Source organism: Melozone crissalis, unplaced genomic scaffold (assembly GCF_028551555.1).
Source record: "Melozone crissalis strain CALT ecotype California unplaced genomic scaffold, PUWL_Pcris_2 ptg000081l_1, whole genome shotgun sequence".
NCBI classification, from domain to species: Eukaryota; Metazoa; Chordata; class Aves; order Passeriformes; family Passerellidae; genus Melozone; species Melozone crissalis.
Genome location: NW_026535858.1, coordinates 14411133 through 14436613, shown reverse-complemented (window position 1 = coordinate 14436613; position 25481 = coordinate 14411133). Strand labels below are relative to the sequence as shown.

General features: G+C 48.2%; 1 protein-coding gene across 1 annotated transcript; it reads left to right on the top strand.

Annotated features, from left to right (window-relative positions):
• The first annotated feature begins 1994 nt into the window (after positions 1-1994).
• On the top strand, positions 1995-20363 carry LOC128946402 (TOG array regulator of axonemal microtubules protein 2-like). Its single transcript, XM_054290141.1, has 9 exons — positions 1995-2182; positions 3830-3935; positions 4688-4923; positions 6472-6487; positions 8828-8931; positions 10297-10501; positions 11689-11905; positions 18655-18741; positions 20128-20363. Exons 1-9 carry the CDS (start codon positions 1995-1997, stop codon positions 20361-20363), a joined length of 1395 nt encoding a protein of 464 aa, XP_054146116.1.
• The last annotated feature ends 5118 nt before the right edge of the window (positions 20364-25481 follow it).

Genomic DNA, 25481 nt, shown 5'->3' with positions numbered 1-25481 from the left:
AGAGAAAAGGAAACGTCCTTGCAGCTTCTTTCTAAGGCAGTTGAGCCCAGGCATGCAGCTGAAGCAAGTAAGTGGTGGCTACACTTGTGGTGGTCCTTTTTGACCACTTGCTTGCCCTTTGCACAATGTTGCAATCAGACCGGGGGGCTGTTCTTCTTGCATGTGAGTGGAAGCTTGCATAGGATTTAATTCTGTTTCCCAAAGAAAAATAGAGAGGCATGAAGTGTCTTGCCCATGGCCTCACTGAGTCAGTAAGAGAATATCAGCTTCCCAGCTTCACCTCTAAATTCTTTCCGAGTAGAAAATTCTATCTTGCAAAGTACACTGGGGCTTCAGACTGTCTCCTGGAGAGCAGTCTCCAGGGAAGGTGAGGCCAAAAGATTGCTTCTCAACCAGGGTGCAACCTGGAAGAAACAAAATTCATCACGAGAGATCCTTCTCTGCCACTCCCTGCTGAGGAGCTGGCGCTGTGGAGCTGTGCTGGAGCCCCAGGCAGGGCTTCTGTTGTAGCCCCAGGAGCAAGCATCGTTCCCCAGGGAATCCTGGCCCAGGGGCTCTGCCTGCAGGGCTGCGAGCGCTGCCCGAGGGCGGCAGCAGGGCCCTCAGGAGGCAGCACTCAGCCCGAGGGCATCACGCAGGGCTCTCTGCACTTTCTGTGGGAACTGCCCCTGCCTGCCTCTGGAACAGAACAGAAGCACAGCAATACTGGCTTTTTCTTTTTTCTTAGGGGACGCATCACTGCAATTTGCTTTTAAGCTAGAAGAGGGTAGATTTAGATTAGTTATTAGGAAGAATTGTTTTATAAATGCAGGGGATGAAAATCTGTCCGAGTTTGGCCAGAGAAGCTGTTGTTGGTCTATCCTTGAAGGTGTTCAAGGCCAGTTTACATTGTGCTCTGAGGTACCTGATCTAGATGAAGATGTCCCTGCTCACAGGGGTTGGACTAGATGGTGGTTAGAGGTGCCTTCCAACCCAAACTCTCTAGGATTCTGTGATTCTGTGATCCCTGTCCCATGTTGGTGTGCCATTGTCATACTTGAAGTTCTTTGGGATAACAAAGAGATGTTACCCAGCTCCAGCAAGTTTTCTGGCCTTTTCCATTGTCGCCCATTCCAGCACCCTCCACTTTCAACAAGCTCCTCTCTGGTCCCTGCAGGCCTTAGCCCACCTCCTGTCGATGGCACAGCTCCTGGTGTGCAGAGGAAACACTCTGGTAGTGCCATGAAGAAAAGGGTCGTGAGGAAGCAGGACAACGTGTCCTTAGTGCCCAGTACACCCACCCTCTGTGGGGATGGCAGCTTCCCATGCAGCTCCTCAGGTAAGCCTGCTCCATGGCAGCTTTTTCCTGCAGAGGTTTTTTCTTGTACAAGGAGCACAAACTGCCTCCTGCCTCAGCCAGGACAGCGGGGATCTTGGGTCCATAGTCTGTCCTGAGAATGAACAGCAAATCTGCTTTTCAGTTACTCCAAAAGTTGATAGTCTAGAATATTTGAAGTCAATGGATACGGACGTGCTGTGAGGTGTGAAGGGTCAGGTATGGCTGTTCCCTGGTCATTGCTCTGTGGGGATAGAGCCCGGTCCAGCAGGGCTGGGCTGTTCCAGCTTGGCTTGGTGCTATCACGAGGCAGCTGCAGGCCTTCCCTCAGGGAGCTGCAGAGTGCCTCTGTCCACAGGGCTGGGGGAAATCAGGGTGCTGAGACAAGAGAGGCCCCTGAGGAGTTCCCTCCTGGGCTGGCCAGTCCTGCTGTGGGCACTGTCTGGCAGGGAGTGGGAGCTCTGCGGCCTCAGGAAGCTGCCCCTGGCTGTGGCACCTGTGGCACTTGGGAGCTGGTGCTGTGGGGGCAATTGTCAGGTTCAGCCTGGAGCTGTGCCCAGCTGGGGGAGGCTGGGAGCAAGCAAGGAGCCCCAGGATGCAGGCAGCAGGGAATCTCTGAGGCAGTGGCAGCGTGTGCCACACGGAGCCCTGGCTGGGCGATGGGGCTGCAGGCCACGCCATGGCGGGTGCCGTGCCCGGGGCTGCAGCACCCATGGCCGACCCTCTCCTTACAGTGACCCCGCAGATGGCCACTGGTGCCAAGCACCGAGAGGAGCCACTCCGTGGGCATGGGCAGAAGGACGGAGCATTTTCAGACCCACAGCAGTCCTTGCAGGAGGCACTGTCCATGCTGGGCAGTGATGACTGGTAAGAAAGGCCCCGTTCCCTCTGTGTCCCTCTGAGCGTTAAGGTCGGTCAGAAGCTTTTGTGTCTTGCTCGTTCCTTGGAGCCCCGAGAGCCCAGAGGGCCAAAGGGCACTGGTGAAAGGCCTGCAGAGCAGGGAGAGCATAAAGATTGGAGAGCAGCCTTTTCTTGGCCTTGCTCTGCAGCAGCGCTGCAGCTGCAGCAGGTCCGTGCTGTTTCCTGGCTTTGCCTGCTGCTCCTTGGAGCTGCAAAGGAAAGGTTGAGGGAAGAGAGAGAGCTGTGGGATGAGATGATTTGCTGGCTGAAGGCAGAAGCAGGATGGCAGCAGTTTTGAGTGTAGAGATTTGGGTGCCTTGGGCCCCTGGCCCAGTGGGACTGAGTAATATTCCTCTTTGCTCCCACTGCTGTCAGAAATGGCAGGGACTCGTGCATGTGAGTCCCCGAAGCAGCTCCAGGGAGCTCCTTTTTTTGAGAAATGGACTGAGTTGTGCTTTCAAGTCCCTCAGCCTGCCATTACTCCTGAAGGGCTCATGGCAGAAGAGAAGGAAAAAGAAATAAAATCCTCTAGGAATCTTGCACTTTTGGAATTCAATTTTTCCTTCTCACTGCTTCGTATGGGCCTGAGATGTTTTGTCAACACTCACAATGTGTCCCAAAATTCTACACAGACAGAAGGAGGCCCAGAGGTGATAACCCTACAAATGTGAGGTGATATTGGTTGTCTTTTTGATGTCTGGTTTAGTATCCCCTCACTAGTGGATGCTTCATTCTCACAGGAATCAACATGAAAAATTGGCCACGATGCATCTCCTTTGCTTTGCCCTTTCTCTTGTGATTTATCTTCCCCATTTCTCTTTGGTGTCCTGTGAGGTGCAGAGAGCTTCTGCAGGTGTGGGGGGGTCCTGATGACACTCGGGGTGCCCGTGGGATCAGTCACCAGCCCTGTGCTGCAGCCCTGATGCCTCACATACCCTCCTGAGGCTGAGGGCCTGCACAAAGCAAGTGCTGAGAGATGGAGTTGTTTGAACCTTTTAAATAACATGTTGCTGTTGTGGGGCTTGTTTTAGGTAGGAGTGTTGTGGGAAAAGCCAGAGTTTCAACAGTTCTTGCCCAGGGATGGAATCTTAATCTTCTGGGACGATATCCTGATGCTTTTTTGGGGAATGTGTGAGGTGGAGTGGAGTGGGTGACACACAAGGCCTAGATTGTAGAGTGGGAACTCAGCTCCAGAGTGGCAGTGCAGACTCTCAGGGCTGAACTGCCTGCTGGGGCTGACAAAGAAGGAAAATACTGTCTCAGGAATAGCCCAATGGGACTGTGTCTCAGGGACAGGTACAGGGAGGTGACAAGTAACAGCAGCATGTCCCAGCCTCAGAGCTTCTAGGAAGCAGTGACAGAGGGACTTAATAGCAGAGATTTTCAGAAAGGCCACACATGAATACTCTGAAAGCTCTCTCTTTGCCTCTTGGATTTGTGTATGCTTTTAACAGCTACAGCATCCTGTGGCAATCGGTTCCATGATTTTCATTAAGTGCTCCTTGAGAAGCACCTCCCATGGTTTGACTGAGCTGCCAGCGTGGTCATTTCAGAGGGTGCTGCCTAGTTCTTGGGTAGAGAGAAAAATCAATCTTTTTGGCACTTGTCTTTAAGGAAACTGAAGCAGAAGGGACTCTTCAACATCCCACGGCTGGCTGAGTCCCATCCAGAAGTCCTGCTGTGTCGACTTCGTGAGATTTGCTTGGCAGCTACCAGCGAGGTGAGCACATTGTTCTGAATTGTCCCCCATACTTCATACACAGCTTGTAGAGTAGATATGTGCTTGTTCATCTCCATGTGTGCTCAGGGACTGCCTTCATTTCTGGTTTTAGACCTTCTAATGTCTGTCAGCTATCTGTAGGATCTGTGTGTACGTGCAGGTGTATTTACTGGCAGGTTGGGTAGCTGACACTTGTCTTTGAGTGTGGTGCCATTATAATGCAAGGCAGAATCGGAGACACTAATGACATTCTATGCCAGAGTCCCAACCTCTGCCCAAGCTCTAATTGAACCCTGCAAATGAGTCTGTAGCTCTGAGCCTGTGTTGTCTGTTTCCTGTCTGAGGGCTTCAACTAAAAGTGTTGCTGTTTTGAACAGGAGTGCCTGACTGTTTTATCTTTATGACTTGTGCCTTTATGGTTTGAAAGCATGCCTTTATTTTTTTTATTTACTTTATTTTGCTTCTTTGTTTTTCAAAACAAAGGGTCTAAAATCAAAGCACTTGACATTGTAGAAGCGTTAAATAGAAGACTTTAGTGAAAGATATTTTTTTATGCCTGCAGTAAGCAGGAGTGAAGCCAGAAATTGGTGCCAGAGTAAGTGCCTTTCTGTGTTTGGGCTCTTCTGCTCTTCCTGTGCTTTTATGTTCCTCTATACACAGTGGGACATGCTGTGATTTTGTGGGAGTTTTGTCTAAGGAAATGGGTTTTCTTTTCAAGGTGATTCTTACGTTTCCCCTCATGACTTCCCCAGGTGACCAACCTCCGGTCCAAGGTGTCCTGCTCAGCAATCGTCACTCTGGGAGAGCTCTTTGCCATCTTGAAGAAGGACATGGACTCCGAGGCGGATGAGGTTGCTGCGGTCCTTCTCCCCATGGTGTGGAACTCCCCAGAGTTTATTCAGAAGGCAGCCTGTCACAGCCTGGGGATGATGGTAGAGAACGTGACTCCTGCCCAAGCAATGACTGTTCTCATGGACAGGGGAGTCAAGTAGGTTCTTCTTCTTTTAGTGATGTTCTTCACCTTCCAGTGTGTTGGTTGGGGAAGGGATCTGAGAGAGAGAATGGGAATGGTGGGAGGGAAGGGTCCTGTATCCTGCATCTTCTGTGGACTCAGTGACTTGATTGGCCCATCAATCTCATTTCTTTCCTCTTGTCACCTATTTCAGCCCCCCTGCAGCCCATTAGGTCACAGAGTCACAGAACTGCAGAATATGGGGAGTTGGATGGGTCCCATCAGGACCATCCAGTCCAGCTCCTGGCCTTGCACAGAACAACTCAAGGGTCACAGCGTGTGCCTGAGATTGTTGTCCAAATGCTTCTTCAACTCTGTCAGGCTTGGTGCTGTGAGCACTGCCCTGGGGAGCCTGTTCCAGGGCCCAAGCACCCTGTGGGTGAAAAACTTCTTCCTGATATCCAAACTAAAGCTCCTCTGTCTCAGCTTCCTGCTGCTTCCTGGAATTCTCCCAGTCTGTCAGAGTTTTCTACATGTGGGGTACGGTGGCGAAGTGAAAGTGCCTGCAAAGGCTCCGGATAGAGCCTTGTGCTTTTGTGGGAAGAGGGACAATTGCAATTGCAGCTGTGAGCACTGTTGGATATTTCACAGCTCTAACCACAGAGTCCCTGGGGAAAACCACGTATCCTCGTGATGCCATTAACCTGAGAAATAAGGAGGGTCCTTGCAGGGGTGTGGAGCACATGGGGGAGAATGTGCTGGGTGTGGCACAGCCTGCCCAGAAGGTGCAGCTGCTGCCAAAAAGAGTCTTGTATGAGTGTCCTGGCCTTAGAACTTTGTATGAGTGTCCTGGCCTTAGAGCTCTGCTTTCTATTCAAAATGATGTTTCATGTTAGCCTTGAGATGATGATTCACTTTCCAGGCACCTTCACAGGCCGAGTGCCATGGGACAGCTGAAGCAAATGCTGCCCTAAGTGTTGGTGCTGGGCCTGATAGTTCCCAAGAGACAGTCTCTAGATCAGGACAACCTGGCTCAAATGCCTGCCACCTTTTCCTCAGCCTTGGAACAGGGTAAAACACTCAGATGTTCCTTGCCAAGCTTTACAAAAGAAACAGACTGCATTGTTGGATATTCCACAACTTCACGCCCCACAGTGTGTTTGCCCTGCATTTGTTTCTTTCCAGAGGTCTGCAGATTTGGGGTTGAATGGGTGGAAAAAGCCTCATCCTGCTGCAGCTCTGTGTAGTGGGTGCCCTCTGAGGGGTCAGCATGAATTGTCCTTAATTTCTAAATAATTCATATGTGATCTATTACTTTAATCTTTCTCTGAGAAAATTTTGGGAAAGAAATAGAGTATCAGCTAGTGCAGGGAGACTGAATTCTTCACTCTTCTGTGCAGGCAGTCCTTCTGTACAATGCCAATTTAGTGTTTCTCTGAGGACAGAACCTTCTGCAGGTGTTGGAAGGTGCAGGGAGAGCCCAGGCTCCTTCCCCCAGCAAGGACAGGGAGCACGCTCTGGCCAAGGCCTGTGCTGCTGCTGCTCCTTGTCCCTGTGGCCCAGGGTTTGCTCTCTCCTTCCCAGGAGCCGCTACGTCCAGGTGCGGAAGTGCGCGGCCGAACTCCTCCTGTCCTTGATGGAGAAAATGGGAGTCACCAAGCTCGCAGGCACCCCCAGGGCTGAGAGGCTCCCACACGTGGCAGGGAGACTGGCTCAGGACTGTCACAAGGACACAAGGTAATGATCTTCATCTCACCTCCAAAACCAGGAAAACCGTTTTGTGTTTGGCTTTAAGGGTAAAACCACAAAAGAGTGGAAACTCAAGGAAATAATGAGCGACCTCACTGTGTGGCTAAGGGGCATAGAATCGTGGAATATGCTGAGTTTGAAGGGACCCACGCAGGGCATCCAGTCCAGCTCCTGGCCATGTGCAGGACAGCCCAAGAGTCACTCCATGTGCCTGAGAGCATTGTCCAAACGCTTCTTGAGCTTTGTCATGCTTGGTGCTGTGACTGCTGCTCTGGGCTGCCTGGGGAAATGCCTGTACTGGGTAACCTGAGGCTGGCCAGCAAGAAGGAGCATTGCCAACTTCCTGTGACTTGAAGGATTCTTTACTGAGATCAAAAGAGCTCAGATTAGCCAGTCCAACAGTTTTGATTGGCCTTAGGTGCACAAGAAAGCCAAAGTGTTGGCTAATGTTCATCACTGAAGGATCCCAAACATCTGTTTCTCGTTAACTTAAGACTTCCCTAGAAATGATTCAGGGATCTTTATCCAATGTATTCAGTCTTTCTAAACCTCTTCTGCAGATTTCTAGAATGCTGTTATGTGTGGTTCAGTGGTCTCCAAAGTTCTTCTTGAAGAAAACCGTAGTTTCCTAGTAGGAAAATCACCCCAAACCACCAAAATCCCCTTACTTTGATGATGAAATTCCCATTAATAGCTGCCAAGAACACCAGAGCACCTAGCTGACCCTGTGCATACGTATAGTAGAGAATAATTAAAAGCAATCATGAGGTGAGAAAGGTAAATTCCTGTGCAATGGCAGCAGGACACTGCTAACAGGCTCTGACAACAAAGCAGATGTGTTTTGCTTGTTGCCTGGGATCCTTTAATCCCACAGAAGCCCACCTGCAGTTTCAGAGAGAAATGGTATTTTTCTCTTGCCCCACATTCTCCTCCTGCCCCTTGTGTTCAGCTACAAGACTGTGCAGTGACAAGTGAGGTAAATCTCCCTCTTTGCTGAGTAGGTAATGGCTTCTCATGCAAGCATTGCACCTGATGAGTTTAAGGCATCAGCCTCTTCTGTTAGCACTCTTCCTTTCTTCATTTTCTGTGGTTTCCTTCCTTCCTTCCTTAGGCATTGTGGACAGGAGATGGTGAAGATGTTGCTGAATAATCAAAAATTTAAAAAGCTTTTGGAGCAATCTCTTTGCCCGCATGACCTGGAAGATATTCTGACCAGAATTAAGAAGAAGGTAAGTGCTTGACAGGAGAAATGTCTCCTTTGTGCAAGTATTGCCACTGCAAATATGAGATCAAACATACCCAATGTGTCTTTATCCTATTCCACTTCTGCTGAATCATTTTGCTCCTGGGAATGAGCTGTTAATCCTCAGCCTGTTCATCTGCAGACCACAGAGGAACTGCTATTATTAGGGGAAAAGTGGGGTTTTGAATACTTTCAATAGTGGTTACAAAGAGCAAATGGAAAGAAGGGAAAATGGGTTTACACTCACGTGTACGCCCCCACCACACTCTCCCTACTCTGCCCCCAGTAAAGCAATTAAGTGAGAATAGTGCTTCTGAACATAACAGAGTCTTCTTTGCAAAAGAGACTGGAAGCAGCAGTGCCAAGAAAATTTCCAAATATACCGAAGATGTCCAAGTCAATCCTAGTTACTACAGTTGCTGTCTGTCTTTTGGGAATACTGCCCTGCTGTCGAGCCATGTGTAGCTGGAAGAAGCTTGGTGAATTCAGCAGCATCCAGTGGAAAATCATGTGTTTGTTTGGGGGGGATTTTATTCTTTTCATCTACATTACAGATGGGAGTGTGCCTTGGTGCAGGAGCAGAGAGAGTAGCATTGAACCAAATCAACTTCCAACACATTGAGCCAACCTCCAAAGAGTCCAATTTTTTCTGCTGCTTCCTTTATGACCACTCATTGCCTGTCAGTTTGCATTATTCCCATTTATGCTCAAGACTAATGAATTTGGGATTTTAGACTGCTGCTCAGTGTGGTAACACCCATAACCTGCCTTGGGCTATTGAAATCAAAGAGTTGGCATCACTGAACCTCTGGTCTGTTTGTTTCTGTATGGTAGGAAATGTTTCCCTAAGCCTTGGTAGCAGTGATCCTGGTTCTAACTTGTGTTTTCAAGAGGGCATTTCCTATTTTATATTCTAAAGATTCATGGGGTTTCTTTATGTCTTTGTAGGGGATGGAAAACCAGAAGGGTGAATGCCCCTCTGTCAAGGAGCCCGTGGAGAAGAGGAACGACAGCCCAAAGAAGCCCCAGGCCCCACTGCCCTCTAGCAAACGGTACTGAGCACTTTTGTCAGATGTGACAAAGCACATGACAAGCTCTACATGCCTCTTCCTCAGGCAAATCTTTCTGCTGGAGATGGCCAGTGCCAGAGATTGTTTCCCTTCCTTACAAATGCTCTAGGACAAAAAATGTCAACTTCTGCACTGTGTTGAACACAACTTCTCTGGAGGGCTTTCCACAGGAATTGGGTGACACAAAGACACCCATTGGTTGCAGCTCAGACGATCCAGTGCAGTGGCAAGGGCAGTGCTGTGGAGGCTTGAAGAGGGCCAAGTCTCTGCTGCCTGGCTTGAGACAAGGAAATTCAACCAGGTTTTTTTTTTCATCCAAATGGAGTCCTTTGTAGATAGGTGTTTTAATGAGAAGTCCCAGTTTAGAAGCAAGATGGCATTCCCCAGACAAGCAGTTCCCATCCATGTAGTTTGGCCTGGCTGATTCCTGGTTTTCTTACCCTCAAACAGTACCAAGATTGAGTAGTAAGGAGCAAGGCAATTCCTGAGCCATTTTGGTCAACAGGTGTCTCAATGTGGACTTTTTGTCTTGGTATTCCTGTCCTTCATATGGTTTGCTTGATGGAGAGCGTGTTTGGTTTATTTCCCCCTGTGCAGCAATCAGCATTTAGGACAGGAATTTGGTCCTTGCTGTCTCTTCATGCCAGTGGCAGAGCTACTTGGACCTGTTCTCCTCTTTTTCCAGAGGGGATTTATTTAGCTCAGTCACGCTCAGTGGTGGCAGGAAGGTGACCACATGCCTCAGTAGCATGGCTAGCATCTTCCCATGCTCATGAAGAGACAGGATGATCCCAGAGGATTATTCCCAGAGGGTTTGTTAAGCTGTACATCTAGTCTCTAGGGAAGCAAATGAAATGTGAGTGTAGTTCTGGCATGTCTGGCTTCTGCTTTTATCTCTGTTCCTGATTTTCTGGATCCTTCAGATTTGCCCCTGTTCATCTGTTCAGATGCATCTGAACTACTTTTCCAGATTGTCATGCCTGGTGTAGAGACCCTTCTTCAGAGTGATGACTTTCCTTATTATAAAACACACATGTGCCATATGAGGAGGCATTTAAACTTGGAAGTAGCGTCTCTCTTTCCCCCCAAAGCAACGTGTGCCTTGGAAGGCATCTGAAGATAGATCACATGCATCTCATCCTTGGTTTTCCTTAGTGAGCAGTGGTGAGAATGTCACTTGCAGATTGTCTGCCATGATGATTGTCACGAGGTCCACGTTGTTCCTCAGAGCTTCATGATTTTCTAGCTTGAAATCACATCAATTTGGGAAAGCTCCTCCGGATGTTTTGCTCACAATTAACTGAAGGTATTACCAGGAACAGGTCCTAATTTGGTTTTGTTTTCCAGGGCGAAGTCTGCCCCTGGTGGGCGCCTCCTCCACCGTCCAACAGCCCAGGTCACGTTACCTGCAACTGTGGAAGGAAGGGAGTCACTGCAGAAGCTTTACCATCTCCTGGAAGCCAAGGGGTTTCAGACATGGATGGAAGGAGTGGCACTCCTCCTAGATCTGTGCAAAACCAGCCCCCAGCTGATCTCCAGTAACATTGTCCAAGTATGTAGGATATCTTCATGGTTCCTTTCCTTTAGCTCCTTTCCCAAGCCTGGGGATGTAAAGTTAATTCGGTGTGTCTTGGCACTACTACATCCTGGCTGTTTGGGACAGGCTGGTCCCTCTTACCCAGACAAATGCAATTGAGGTCCAGGCTTCAGGACAAGTTCTTTCAGTCCAACTCTATTTGTCTGGTAGGTGCCTATTCCTGCTGTTCATCAGATGATGGCCGAAATTTTCTGCTGGTGTAACTGCTGCTGTCTCCTACTCCCAGTTGGGTTAAGTGAAGGGAATCCAGCTATTGAAAGCATGGCAATTATTCTCTAAACAGAAAATAGGTTTGCATGGGGAAGAGAAGTATCAGGCTGGGTTGGTTTAAACAAAATGTTTTTAAAAGGACACTTCTGTAAACTCCATTTTGTCTTGCACAGGCACAACTCTGGCTCTCATTTCCATCCTCATCCCTATTCCTCTTGGTAAAGATGGTGCTCACCCTTCTTTTTGGGGGGCCTTTTTTTCTCTTTGGAAAAAGAGGAAAACAGCTAAGGACCGATCCATCCTTTCTTCTCCCAGTAGCTGCTTTTTCCCTTTTTCCAGAAAATGGTGCCTCATACTGTGGCTGTCAAGGGACTGAACCTGCTCTAATGAGAGCTGTAGAGCACATTACATTTCAGAAATCTACCTCTTAGTTAAAGAATTAGTCTGGATCCTGGAAGAGTTGACCAGAGCCCTGTCCTTCTCCAGAAGCAGGTTCTGAGACAGACAAAAAAAAATTAGATCTCCTCCCGCTACAATTTTGGCAAAATCGTAACTGCCCTCAGTACTTGAGGCAACTGTATAGAAAAATGGGCATGGTAAATATGGGCTTCCATACTTCAAAAGCAAAGGTAGCCTTTTGAATTAATAAATGGAATTGATTCAATGATTTATAGGTGGAGAGAAACACCATAGGAACTTTTCTGGCCCCAGCCAAAACTCTCAAAACCAGATGAAAATCTTTCAAGCAGCATCAGGTTGCACAACCATTCCAGTGAGTGGCCCACAGGAAAACAGTGAAATTGTGCAAGCAAGGGCTGACCTGACAGAAAGGATCACTTTCATCTTTTATATTGCTGAGTGCTCATTTCTACATCCCCTCTTCAGACAAGGTCATTTTAATCCAGCTTTCATGTTGTTTGTTCTCTTCACAGATTTTTGATCATTTTGTCCTGAGAATCAATGACACCCATAGGAAGGTGAAGCAGCAGGCGCTGGAGGTGCTGGCAGAAATGATTGCACTCCTGGAAGATGCCCTGAACCCAGTGATGGTCCGTTTGGTTGAAGGGATAACAAGGAACCTGAACTCAAAGGATCCCGGGGTTCATGCTGCAGCTGTGATTGCACTGGACCAATCTGTTCTTCATTTAGGTAAGGCTGAGCCCTGGCATGGACTCTCCTCACCTGTGTCTCTGTCTGTCCCACACAAGAGAGCGCTGAGTGCCTTGGGAGCTGTTGTTGTCTGTGGAAGGCTCCAGCTGACACCCACCAGAAGCTGTGCAGGTGCAGTCCTTATGCACCATCCCCAAGAGGCTGGAATGTGCAGCAGCATTTCCCAACAGTCCCAGGCTGCCTTGGCCCTGTGCCACTGGTCTGAAGAGCAAGTCCTGGACTCCAGCTTTGCTACAATTCAGAGGCAAAGGGGTTTTTCAGTTTGCTTGGGCCCCGTCTGACTTGCCAAATGAACAGCTTTGCTGTTGGCATGAAGGGACACCGGCCCATCAGAGTTTCTGCAGATCAGCCACCTGGAAGGCTCTACATTAGAGGCATTAGCTGCCTATTTCCCACCTTCCTCATTTGTCTTCTTTTTCCAAGGGGGAACTGATGATTCACCAAGTTCATTTCTTTAGAAGAAATGGGTCTAAGTCCAGCTGTCAATGATGCCTCGTTCCACATGTCGCTTTGCATGGGGCAAGATGGCAATAATAAATACCTTCCTGGGGAAAGGCTGCTGTAAATTCCGCTGCCACACAGATTTATGTCAGCTCTGAAAATGCCACACTGGGGGAATACGCCTGACAAATGGAATGTTGAAGAGTCAGGTCTTGAGGGGCAGTTTCCACTTTCTCCACCTCAGCTGCTCTGTGAAGTCACAAACTGCCTGACTCAGTGCCTTTCTGTGTCCCAAGTATGGGCTTCTTCCTTTTTGCTCTGGGATGCAAAACCTTTCCACACTGCTTGCATGTGACTAAACTCTTGAGGTCCCTGGTTGTTGGAGAGTTTTTCAAGAATGGCTTAAAGAAAAAGGCCATGAGACATACAATTGAGAGAAAAGTAAGAGGTAAAAGTAAAAGCAGTTTCTAACAGCTCTCAGCCTTCTGATTAGTGTAAACAATTAGACTCTCTCAGGCATCATTCTATAAACAATAAAGTTCTCAGCTTGTCTTCCCATGGCAAGCAGAACACCGTCCTTGGGAAGGCCTGCCATCCTGAGAACAGATGTCAAAGTTTTGGGAACACTGGTTTCTGTTTTAGTTTCTAGTTTCTGGTTTTGGTTTCTGTTTTGAATAAACAATTGTAGGTATTCTAAAACAAAGGGAGTGGTTAGAAGTTTCTCTGTTAGCCTATCATGACATTGGATTACAGAATATTCATGGCGTTCGTTAGCACTGTTATTTAAGGTGATTGATTGATCAATAAAGTTGGAGTTCGATGCATTACCAGGATGGTCGTTCGCCCCTTCACTTCAATATATGGTGACCTCCGACCGTGATAGCGAACACCACGGGGAAGCGAACGCCACGCGAAGTGAAGACAGGTTCGGGTTCCGTAAGATCGAAACTGCAGCCGGAACGGCGAAGAAGCGCGGAAGACAAAGCGGAGGGTAACCCGCCGGCCCGCGCCGCGCTGCGAGCGACTATACAGATAGGCTCGTCCGAGACATGCGGCCGCGACCTTGATTTGAAGAGCTGCAACGTGCGCACATAGGTATGGAAAGGCAAGCTGCATATGAACTTTTTATTACCCTTTTGCAAAAACGGCAAATTAAGGGAATAGATTTACAGAAAGAGTTACCACGCCTTTTAGCGTATGGCCTAGAAAAGGGGATCTTTATAAATCCTCACACAGTTCACGAATTATCTGAGTGGCGTAAATTTGGTGATTTATTGTGGCAGGCTACGTTAGATGATGATAAAACTGCTAAGAAGTGGGGTAAATTATGGCGGGTCGTTAACACTGAGCTTTTGCAAATTCAAGCTGAAAAAAGGGCTGCTTATCAAGCCACTGCTGCCCACGATCGTAACAAACATTACGATCAAGATAGGGAATTTGATAAGAACAAAACTCCTCTTGGCCCCGCGACGCGGACAGTTTTATTACCTGCTTCACCGCCTCCCTCGGAAAGCCAGGCTATGAGTCATACTATGAGCCAGGCGCAGTCCGCCTCGCTGCCCGCCGCGCAGCCCCCCTTAACGGGCCAGCCTACAAGCCCAGCTACGAGCCAGCCTACAAACCAGGCTACGCAGACAGCTTTAGTACCCGCTTCGCAGCCCCCCCTAACGAGCCAAGCTCCGCGGGGTGCCCTGTTGTCTGCTTTGCCGCAGGCTACACAGAGCACCTCTGACTCTCCCGTACCTGCTGCGTCTCAGCAGCTGGGGCCAGATACGTGTACTCCGTTCCCGACAAGCAATCAGCCGGTCCCTGGGTCTGAAAACGACTTGGTGGCGGCGATTGCGGGGGAAAGACGGGACGCGTGGGCTGCCTTGGCCAAAGATGCAATTGACAAGGGAGATCAAGAGCTGATAAATTCGGCTCGAGAATTGGCTTGTCCGGTTGTCTTTAACCCCCAGCCTGGAGGAGGTTTTCAAGCCACAATTAGCGCTCTTGACTGGAAGCTGTTATCTCAGTTGCGAGCTACTGTTAGTCAGTTTGGCTTTAAAAGTGAACCAGCTAAGCAAATGCTCGATTATATTTTTGACACCAGTATCCTTCTTGTTAATGATTGTCGTGGGATAGTTAAATTAATTTTTACTCAACATCAACAATTGCTGTTTAACGCCCACTGGCAAGCTTTAGCTAATGAGTGTGTGGCAGTTCAAAGACAGCCGGGGGATCCCTTGCATGGTATCACTATTAATGAGCTTATGGGGCTGGGACCTTTTCTTCGTACTGATGCACAAGTTTTAATAGGTCCGGAAAAGTGCCGGGAGGCAATGCGGTTAGTCAGACTCGCGATAGATAAGGTAAAGGAACCAGGAGGGATACCAGTGTATATGGGAATTAAGCAAGGCAAAGATGAGACCTTTGGCGCTTTTGTTGATAGAGCTGCGGCTGCAATTGAGAGAGCCGGAGTAGCAGAATTTATGCGCGAGGCTCTCCTTAAACAGTGTTGTATTCAAAACTGTAACTCTGCTACTAGAAACATACTTAACACCTTAGGTGCAAATTGGACTATCGAGGAAGCATTAGAAAGAATGGCGCTCATTCCTACTGGCCAGCAGGCTTTTGTGGTAGATGCACTTAAACAGATAGCAGTAGGCTTGCAAGAACAGGCAAGGTCCTCTCAGAGTCAGGTGTTAGCCGCTTTTGCACCTCTTCAAACGTCTGCTGCGTTTGCAGCATCAAATAAAGAGGGCCGCACGAAATGCTGCGAAGGCACGGGCCGCTTGCGCCGGGAATGCCAAGCACCAACAGAAGTCATCGCTGCATCATCGGTACCTTTTCCTGCCCCTAATCCCCCGCAACAGGAAGCCTTCAACCCGACACCACAGGAAGCCACCGCGGGCGAAGCTGAACCGCTGCGAAGGGAGTGACCTGCAGCGCAAAGCAGAGATGAATTGGCAAAAGGACTTAACAGGACTTTGGACTTATAGTTACGGTAAAGGGATTTTCCATATGGTTTACGGATAAACGGAAATGTGTGAATTCGGTGATTTATGGTGGAATTGCGGTGCTGTGCTACTCCAAACTCGGCATGGGAGCGCCGGAGGCAGCGGCGGGAAGATCAAAAGCCGCCGCCGCAGGAGCCGAGCCGCGCCGCCCCCGAGAGCGGAGCCGCCGCGCGGGAGCGGCCGCGCCACCCCGAGAGCCGTGCCGGAAGTGATCAAAGAGCATCGCGGGGGGAGCGACCGGAGCCGCATCGCCCTCATGTGTGAACTGGGGGCCAGATGTCCACGGGCGGCTAGTTGCTGCTTGGGAAGAGTGACTGGACATCAGAGAGCAGGTGATGGAGGAGCAATCATGCTGTGCATTGATAGTTTTCGTCCTGCTGTTTAGATCGACCAACATCTTTTCTGGGCTCTGATGAGTGTCCAGCGCCATCCATTTTCAGGGCTAGTTACACACTCCTTAGCGGATTCCGACTTCAGAGTGCTTTTTCGAGCGGGAGCGTTTCTCCCTCTGCCCCGTAGCCGGCAAAAGCTACAGTTTAAGATCTAACAGCCGTAATAACTGTGACTCTTGTCAACAAAAGAAAAGATTCCTATTGCAATTAAAAGACTAGTGAAACTAAACAAACAACACCAAGGACTATTGCTGTCAGGATGTTTTTCACCTAAGTTAGTAAAGATCTTTTGTTCTCCCCAGCACAGACTGTAAAGCAGAAATCAGCGTAAATGAACGCAAGAGTCAAATTTCGGCCGATTTGGCTCGGCATTGGTTATGCTGTCTTGGAAACACCTGTATTACCAGAGACTTTGAACATCAGAAGCCCGGATGGCTGGGCCGGTGGAACATTAGACTTTAAAGCTGTGTTTTGAAAAATTTAAAAATGTTGAGATGTGTTGGATTGATTGTATGAGTGAGATGTTGTGAGTGTGTTTTTGGTATAAATGCTGCAGCAAAGACGTGAGAAAGGTTGTTTTGGTTGAGTGTTTTGGAGTCAGGCCTGTGAGTGAGTGATAGTAAATGTTATATATTATTTCTATAGTAAGTTTTATCTGTTATTAAGTAGTTTAAGTTAGGTTATCAATTAAGTGCCATTAAATGTTAAGGTTAAAATTGTTGAGTTTGTTTTCGGTTGGGTTCGAGGTCTTCTAAGTTTAAATTATATATAGGTTTGAGTTGTGTGGGATTTGAAGAAAATTAATTTTTGCTAAGTATTATTAAGTAAGTTAAGTTAGATTCTGTTAAGTTTGAATTAGATTTAAGTGATTTTACATGATTTGCAAATAAGTCTGTTAAGTTAAATATTTTAAGTGCCTTAAATGCATACTATCTTTTCACCACTCCAAATTAACAAAGGACTGAGAATCACCCAGTTGATGCCATTTGAGCCAAATGACTAAAGGATTACAAACTGAAAACTGACTTTGAACATTTCTGGGAAGCTCATGAAAAAAGGTGGATGTGATAACTTCAAGGACAGAAAGAATCATTTTCAGGCTTTTTCACCTTCTCTCCAGGTTCGCATGAATGAAAACAGTTAACAGCTTTCTTTTCTTAGTCCACTTACCACCTGTTGTGCAATGCCTGATAAGGCCTTAACACGCCGTTGCCGGACGACCAGAGAACTGATTGACATTATTGAATCATTATCATCTTTACATATACGAGGACTGGCAAAAGAGGACTGTCTTGAATGTCACAGCCCAAATTGTGCTGCTTGGGTTGCACTGTGTTGTGGGGGTTGTGATCAGTTGTTACTTTTTCATTTATGGTGCCACACCTGTAATTATAGGCACATCTGGGAACATAATTGGGAGCAGGCACTACGGAATTAGACAAGGCTAAACACTGCTTCAGCTTCAGATCTTTATAAATCTCATGAGCAAAAATCTTAGCTTATTATCGATGGGAGGTACAGTGTATTTTGAAAAAGGTTAAAGATCAAAGTGCTTCATATATAGCCTCAATAAGGTGTAGAAAACTGGTGCCTTTAACACAACATTCTGTTGTAGGCCCTATAAGAAGAGATCCCAATCAAGCATTAGATAATTGCAGTTCAGCTTTGATTACTCTAATTTCCAAAGGATGAGTCAGCATAAACAGACATGGGCTACTCTGGATTCATCTCTAAACCTGGAAATAGTGTCCAAACAGCTTTATAACCAGTGTAAAGGCTCTACTATTATGACACCTAAGATATTTTTAATTTGTGGAGATAGAGCCTGGAATGGAATACCAGCCCAGGCGCAGGGTGGATCTTGTTATTTAAGCAAGTTATCATTATTCCACCTCTGAGCACTGGTTCTGATCCTTCTCCACAGGATCACATTTCTGACACTAAGTGTCCTGTTTATCCTCAGGCCTTTGGTGCAGCTGAGCCCTGGCAGAGCGGGGTCTGCACTTCTCTTGACATCTGGTAATGCCTCCTCCACAAGAGTTTCTATGAGGAAAAACTTCACCATTATCTTACCTTGTTGTATCCAAAAGATGGTTGGTAGAATGATAGAGAAGACCTGGCAAACTAACCTCTTTTCTCTCAAAGAAAAAAAACAGGGGAAATGTTGGAGAGTTTTTCAAGAATGGCTTAAAGAAAAAGGCCATGAGACATACAATTGAGAGAAAAGTAAGAGGTAAAAGTAAAAGCAGTTTCTAACAGCTCTCAGCCTTCTGATTAGTGTAAACAATTAGACTCTCTCAGGCATCATTCTATAAACAATAAAGTTCTCAGCTTGTCTTCCCATGGCAAGCAGAACACCGTCCTTGGGAAGGCCTGCCATCCTGAGAACAGATGTCAAAGTTTTGGGAACAATGGTTTCTGTTTTAGTTTCTAGTTTCTGGTTTTGGTTTCTGTTTTGAATAAACAATTGTAGGTATTCTAAAACAAAGGGAGTGGTTAGAAGTTTCTCTGTTAGCCTATCATGACATTGGATTACAGAATATTCATGGCGTTCGTTAGCACTGTTATTTAAGGTGATTGATTGATCAATAAAGTTGGAGTTCGATGCATTACCAGGATGGTCGTTCTCCCCTTCACTTCAATACCTGGTGTGCAATGTTTTAGCATAGCTCCTGGTCCAGCAGACAACTTTGGATTTACACATGTGAAAGGAGAGCTTTTCTTTTGGAATTTTAAACCCTGCTAAGTAGGCTGGAAGGAAAGAAGAAAAGGATTCAAAAATCAGCAGAAATTGACTTTATTGTATAAAATGGGGTTGCCCCTGCCCTTTCCCTCCCCACTGTCCTTTCTCCTATGCCCTCAGAAGAGTGAGCAGAAGCGTGTGTTTCACTTGTAGATGAAGTGTCACTGATGAAAGAGCTCAGCCACCAATGGAGCAAACTGAGTGGTGAAGCTCTTCTGGAAGTGACAGAGTGCATCACAGGTATGGCCTCCCCTTGTAAGCCAAGAGGTCTCTGAGGGAGTATTGACAGGGAATGCCTGTGAGCAGAAAGCAGAGTAGCTCCTCCACATCAGGAGGGGCTGAGCTTGTCCCTCCTGCCCAATGGCCAAGGCAGGTGTATTTGGCAGGCTTTCCCTGGCTGCTGCAGAGCTGTGCAGCATCTGAGATGGGGCAGCGCTCGGCCTCGGGCTCAGCTCTCACTGGGGCTCTTCTCAACTTCCACAGTGACCCATGTCTTTAATTGCATTTAAACTCAAATGAAGTCCCATTTTTAAATGGGTACCATAACCCTTTTCCTGCTTAGCAGAATTGGTTTGGGGTACTTTCAGGAGCTCTTTCAATGTTGATGACTGCTGGTGGATTAAGAGCAGAGAGAAAATGAAATCTCTTCCATCACAGAATAATAAATAGCTAGTACATAACATTTTGCCTGATCAGAAAATAAGACTGATCTCCTGAGCATTTCAGGTTTTGATCTCTCAGCCAAATCTGCCATGCAAGGAGCCTTTTGGTAGTAAATTTTTGTTTGTGTTTGATATAGTTCAGTTCAGAAAATGAGCAGAGAGCAGATTCCAGAGACAATGTGAGACAACACTTGTGTTCTGGCTAAATTTCAGTCCCCTGTGTAGCCTTTTTCTCTCTCTATGCCTCTATTTCGGTGCACATTGTAAGAAAAAATGCCATTAGCATTGAGAGGGGAAATGCCATTAAAATGTGGAGATGCTCAAATGCCAGGGCAGTGGGGTCTGGGTAATTCTCTAAGACACCGTGAGGATTGAAAGAGCTCTTGGTTGGAAGGCACAAAAGCATTCTGCCAAAGACACCAGCTAGGCACTGATGTTCCTCATCCAGCTGTCAAGCAGCAGCCATCTCTGGTGGGCTGGAGTTTTGAAGTGTGCTCTAATACTGCCCTTTGCTGTGTGCTGTGGAGCAAAGGGAAGAGCCAGATGAGACTTTTGCCCCTTGACATCAAAGTTACAAAAAGGAATCATTCCTTTTATTAGAAATCTCTCAATTGCCTCTCTAGGGTGCATGTCCAAAGATTCCGTGTGGGTTTAGACAAGTTGTCAATGGAAAGAGAAGGCAATTTGATGTTTCATTCATTGTTCATGCATACATAAATTGTGAAACAATTTAGTAATGGTACAATGTCTGCCACAGCTACAAGGCTCTGCTTGGAGAAATTAGTCCGGAGGGGTTGGTGGTTCTGTTTCAAGGATGATCAGCTGCATTGCCCGTTTCTGGGTCATGGGGCTCTGTGTGCTATTTCACTGATCTTGGCCAGAGGCTCCCAAGAAGCAAAAGCAGAGGTAGATCCTTGTTTGCATTGAGGCTGGTGGGTAAGGAGCTGTGTGTCTGTCCCGGCAGTGCTTGTGGAATGGGTTCATGCCAGGAGCCCTGAAGTGGTGCAGCGCTACGCCCTGCCCGTGCTCTGGTCCTGCCTGGAGAACAAGGCGCTGCCAGTGCAAAGCGCCAACGTCTGCGCTGAGGTCACCAAGCTTGCCTGTGCCCTCTGGGAGGTGATGGGCACCCAGCTGATTACGTGTGCTGAGAGCAAGCCTCCACGCGTGCAGGAAAACCTCTCCAGCCTTTTGGGCTGGTGAAGGTTTCACGTTCTCCAGAAAGCCGACCAAGTGCTGAGTTGGACACCTCCGGATGGGACTTGTCAGCTGTGCCAAAAATGACAAAATACTAAGGAAGGGTGTGCATCTGCCCCCGCTCTCTCCATCGCCCTTCCTAGTGATGGCATGGGGGGCCTGAAGGAGCTCCAGACTGAGGGCAAGGTGAAGACCAAGCATGGATCAGGCTCAGAAAAAGGTCAGAAGGGAGCAGGGCAACCATCTGGCGGGAGGAAGGGTCTTGTGGCAGCGCAGAGAGGCTGTGCACATTGGCAGGGAACAGCTGTGCCCTGCATGTGCCCCCTGCAAGGAGCTGTGCTGCTGCCAGTGGCCCTGGAGCTGTAGGGCTGCTGAGCTGTGGGGCAGGGAGAGGAGCAGCAGGGTGCATGTGCAGCTGAGCCATTGCTGGAGAGCACAGGGCTCTGGGCTCCCTGCTGTCCCAGGGCAGCCCAGAGGCCAGGCTGTGCCTCTGGCAGCTCTGGGGAATGGGTCAGGGTTTTCCCCTGGCCTGCCTCAAGTTGCTGCCAGCAGGAGCATGTTTACCTGTGCAGCTGCTTACAAGTTTCCAGGAAGTCTGTCCCATGAAATACAGAGCTTCAGTTGCTTTAGAGTTACTTAGTGGGCTCTGTTACATTTTGTATCTCCACTTTGCAGGCCTGACTGACTCCAGTATTTCCAAGAGTCTTCCACTGACACTTCCCTCCTCACTGCTTCCATCCAAACTCGTGCCTCCCATCCCAGAGAGCTCTTCTCCCATCAAGCCAAGCAAGATGTTTGATGGAGAGAAGGGGAAAAGTGGCACTGGTGGCAATGATATTGGAAGAAGCAGGCAGGAGCAGAATTCAGAGAGAAAAGGACATAAGGTGAGGACACCAATCTAAGTCATGTATGGTAGATTTTCAGTTTATCCACAACATGTGGATGCCTGCTGGGAATGTAGGCACCCATGCAGAGGAGAGAACGGGGTGGGGGAGAGGTGTCAAAGGTGGGACACGGTCTCTCCCTCAACAGTTCCCTTTCCATTGCCCATCCTGTGCCAATTTGCTCCATCAGTTTGACTTGTTTATTCCTGCCACGTTCCAGTTGAGGGCATATGTAAAAGTCTTGAGTTATGGATGTGGGCAAGGCAGGATGCTTCATCTGAGCACTGTGTTCTACTCTTTCCAGACCTCCTTGCCATATGCCAGTGGTGGGGAAATGAAGAAGGGGTCACTGAGACAACCTTTGATCCCCCCAATATGCAAGGCAGGCAGTCTCCCTCTTGACAAAGCTGCAGGGTCTCTGCCAAGCTCTCCCCAGGTGGATTTGCAGGAGTCCAGGGAGATGAGGTAAGCCAAGGTGTCTGCTGCTCCACTGTGCTGTTTGCTTCCATCTCCTGTGGTGATTTTGCACAGTCAGCTGTTCCATGTATTCAGGCAAACCTCTGTGTATTCAGCATTTTGCCCATCCAATGTCAAACCCAACAGCAATGCCCCAAGCCCAGAGGTGGTGGTGGGGAAGAGGAGGCAGGGCTTGAAAGCACCTCAGGATGGGTCCCCTGCTGGACTTGGCTTTTATAACAGCCTGAGCTTGGCCTGCTCTGGGTGACTCCAGCAACTGTAATCTTAAGGACAATTAATCAGCTTTGCATCCTTTTGGGTTTATGTGTTGCATCCTCTCCTTCATAGAAGTGTCCATGCTAAGAAGGTTTGCTTCCTTTCATGGTACACCCATTCCCTCTCTTCTCTTTCTACCTCCTCATATGTCCTTTTTACTCCATTTTCTCCAGCCCAAGATCCGGCAGCAGAAGCCAAGAGAAGTCCTCTGAACATTCAGGTAGGTACAGGTCATGTCTGTTCTAAATTGACCATTGGAATCTTGACTTAGAGGTGACATTTGGCAAGCTTGGTAAAACCCCATTCTTTCAACCATTTCCTTAAATTAATTGCAATTCCTTGACGGGCTCAGTGGACCCTCCCAGAGCCCAGTCACTGGGAGAGTTCTCTGGTGATGCAGGGAAAATTCCTCAAGTGTGAAGCGTTGAGTGGCAGGATCTGGAGTGGTACCTTGGGGTCCTGGAAATGCAGCGCTGAAAAGAAAACATTCCTCTCCATCCTGCACATGCCATTCATCTCTCTGTAGCATTTCTTGTGTCAAAATGAGACTCAAAAAGGAAGGCATTTAGCAGGAATTGAGGAATGTTCCCACTCCTTTCACCTGCCCTTGAAGGAGAAAAGCTTTCCTTGGGGCTGTTTCTGAGCTGAACCCTCTGAGATGTGAAGGCGATTCAGGGACATTGCCTGGTTTTGCACTGGAAGGACTAGGGAAACCTCCTATGATAGAAAGTCCTTTTGATATTTCCAATGAAGGAGAAGGAGACTTCCAAATGGATGCAGCCAAGGCAGGGTGTGAGTTTGTCAATCTCTGACAGCACAGTCCCAAAGCCACCTCTGGCAGGTTCACAGTGACAAATCTCTTCCCTGGCTGTCTGTGCCTGTGTCAGTGTTGCAGGTTGAGGCTGGGGCAGGAGATGCCTTGTGCCTTGTGCCTGTCCCTGCCTTGCCTGATCCCTGACAAGTGGAATTGTGCCAGACAAAATGCAGTTTCTGGTGCATCTGGGACAGGCAATGCTTTCAAGTTGAAAGCCTCATTGAACTGTTGTTGTTTCTTTGGCATCTCTGGGCGTGTAATGATAGGAGAGATGAGACTTGGAGAAATAATTCTGGTGTTGCAGAAAAACAGACCAGATCCCATGGTTCCTTGGCTTAGCGTTAGTTCTGCTAAATCCTGGTTATGGCCCCTTTGGAATGACTCCATTGCTGGTATGCAACTGGAATGCTGAATGCAGCTAAAGACTGGTGTTGCTCTACAAAGGAGTTGTCCATTTTGTTGGGCTAGGGATGACTTATCTCATTAATCCTGACCAGTCTCTCCTTTACTACTGATCAGGGTACTCTGCAGAGGGAAAAAATTCATTTTTAAGGCCGGGGTTCCTCTCTATCAACTTTGACACCACAGGATTTTATCCTTTCTGAAACCATGTAAAGAATTAACTCTGAGTATTAACAGCTCAGTTGCAGAGTATTTATTAATAGTGTGCACTATCCAATTTCCATTAAATATTTTTGAATTTTTTTGGGTTTGGTTGCGTCTGTGGGAAAGAAAGAAGGGAAAAAACCCCAAGGAACAATTCAGAAGAGCAAAAGCAGCAATTTACAATTGGTTGGCCCGTTTTTTTCTGTGGGGCAGGGAGAGGAGCCGCAGGGTGCAAGTGCAGCTGAGCCATTGCTGGAGAGCACAGGGCTCTGGGCTCCCTGCTGTCCCAGGGCAGCCCAGAGGCCAGGCTGTGCCTGTGGCAGCTCTGGGGAATGGCTCAGGGTTTTCCCCTGGCCTGCCTCAAGTGTCTGCCAGCAGGAGCATGTTTCCCTGTGCAGTTGTATAGAAGTGTCCAGGAAGTCTGTCCCCTTAAATATGGAGCTTCAGATGCTTTAGATTTACTTAGTGGGCTCTGTTACGTTTTGTATCTCCACTTTGCAGGCCTGACTGACTCCAGTATTTCCAAGAGTCTTCCACAAACACGTCCCTCTTCACTCCTTCCATCCAAGCCCTTGCCTCCCATCCCAAAGAGCTCTTTTTCCAACAAGCCAAGTGCTATGTATGATGGAGAGAAAGAGAAAGGGAAAACAAGCACTGGATATAATGATATCAGAAGAAGCAGCCAGGAGCAGAGTTCAGAGGGAAAAGGACATAAGGTAAGGAGACCAAGCTAAGTGCTGTATATTTTAGATTTCAGTTTATGTGCTGTAGGTAGAGCTTGGAGACCTTTTCCTGTGCTGTGAGCCCAGGGAAGCAGCTGAGCCAAGGAAGAGCTCAGCTGGACACTGCGCTTCAGGCTGTCTTAGCAATGGGTGTGAAGAGCAGACTCCATGTCCTCAGCATGTATCAATAACAGGAGAGGTCTTTGAATGGTTTCTGGGCTGTGTCGTGGTTCCTCGTGTGTCTTATGGCTGAGAAAACACCAACAAGCAGTCAGAGCAGCTCAAGTCGTTCAATCTGGAAAAGCAATCCTTCTCAACATAGTAACCTATGGGTATCTGTGAAGCACCTCTATGTCTTGGTGGTGTTTTCTGTCAGTTGTGTCTGCTTTGCATGGAAAATGTATTTGTTGGAAGATGCCAAGTGAGGTTGTCTCAGCTTGTGAGTTGTACAGCCTTGCCCTCTGCACAGTTGTCTCTGATGCTATTTGCAGACTCCATCAGCTCCTGGGCAGCTGTGTGCTCTGGCATGGCTTTGTGCAGAGGGAAGGGATGGGAGGTGGCCATGGGGAGAGCAGCCCAGAGCCCAGGCACACGATGGCCTTTGCAGCAGGGCCAGGAGCTGCAGTTGTTTTGGGTTTGCCGTGGGGTGCAGGAGGAGGCAGATGAACAACAGCTTTGGTAGAGAGAATGTGCAATCCAAGGCTTGGGTACTTGATTTCAGCCTTGCAGAGAAAGGGCCCAATGTATCCCTGACAGGAACTGACCCTTTCAGTGAACTTTGAACAGGTCCTGATTTGGCTCTTCTGCTGGGCCAGAAATGATGGGATACTAAGGGTGGGTGTGCATCTACCCCAGTGCCTCCAGCCCATTCCTGGCCATGGCATGGGGGCCCTGGAGCAGCTTGGGCAGGCAGAGAGCTTGCAGAGAGCAGCAGGGCAGGGAGCTCTGCTGAACTTGCTAAATGCCAGTGAGCCTGAGTTGATGGATGTGTGGGAGCTGGAGAGCAGCCAGCATGCCGAGAGCTCAGCAGCATCTGGGCTCAAAGGCTGCTGGGGAAGTGTAGGAGGGAAGGGCAGCAGCAGAAGAAATGAGGGCCTTGAGAAAAGCAGGTTTTGGCATCCTGCAGAATGGCTTTGTGGGGCCATGGCTGGAGATCAGCACTGGCTGTGAGCCACCTTATGGGCAGGGAGAGAACAGTGAACCAAAGCCACTGCCATGCCATCCCAAAGGCCAGGGGAGGCCGTGGCACTCTGGAACACCTTGAGGTCAAGGATGTGGATGCCAGGTGGGAATGTTGGCACACTTGCAGTTGAGAGAACGGGGTGGGGGAGAGGTACCCAATGTGGGACACGGTCTCTCCCTCAAC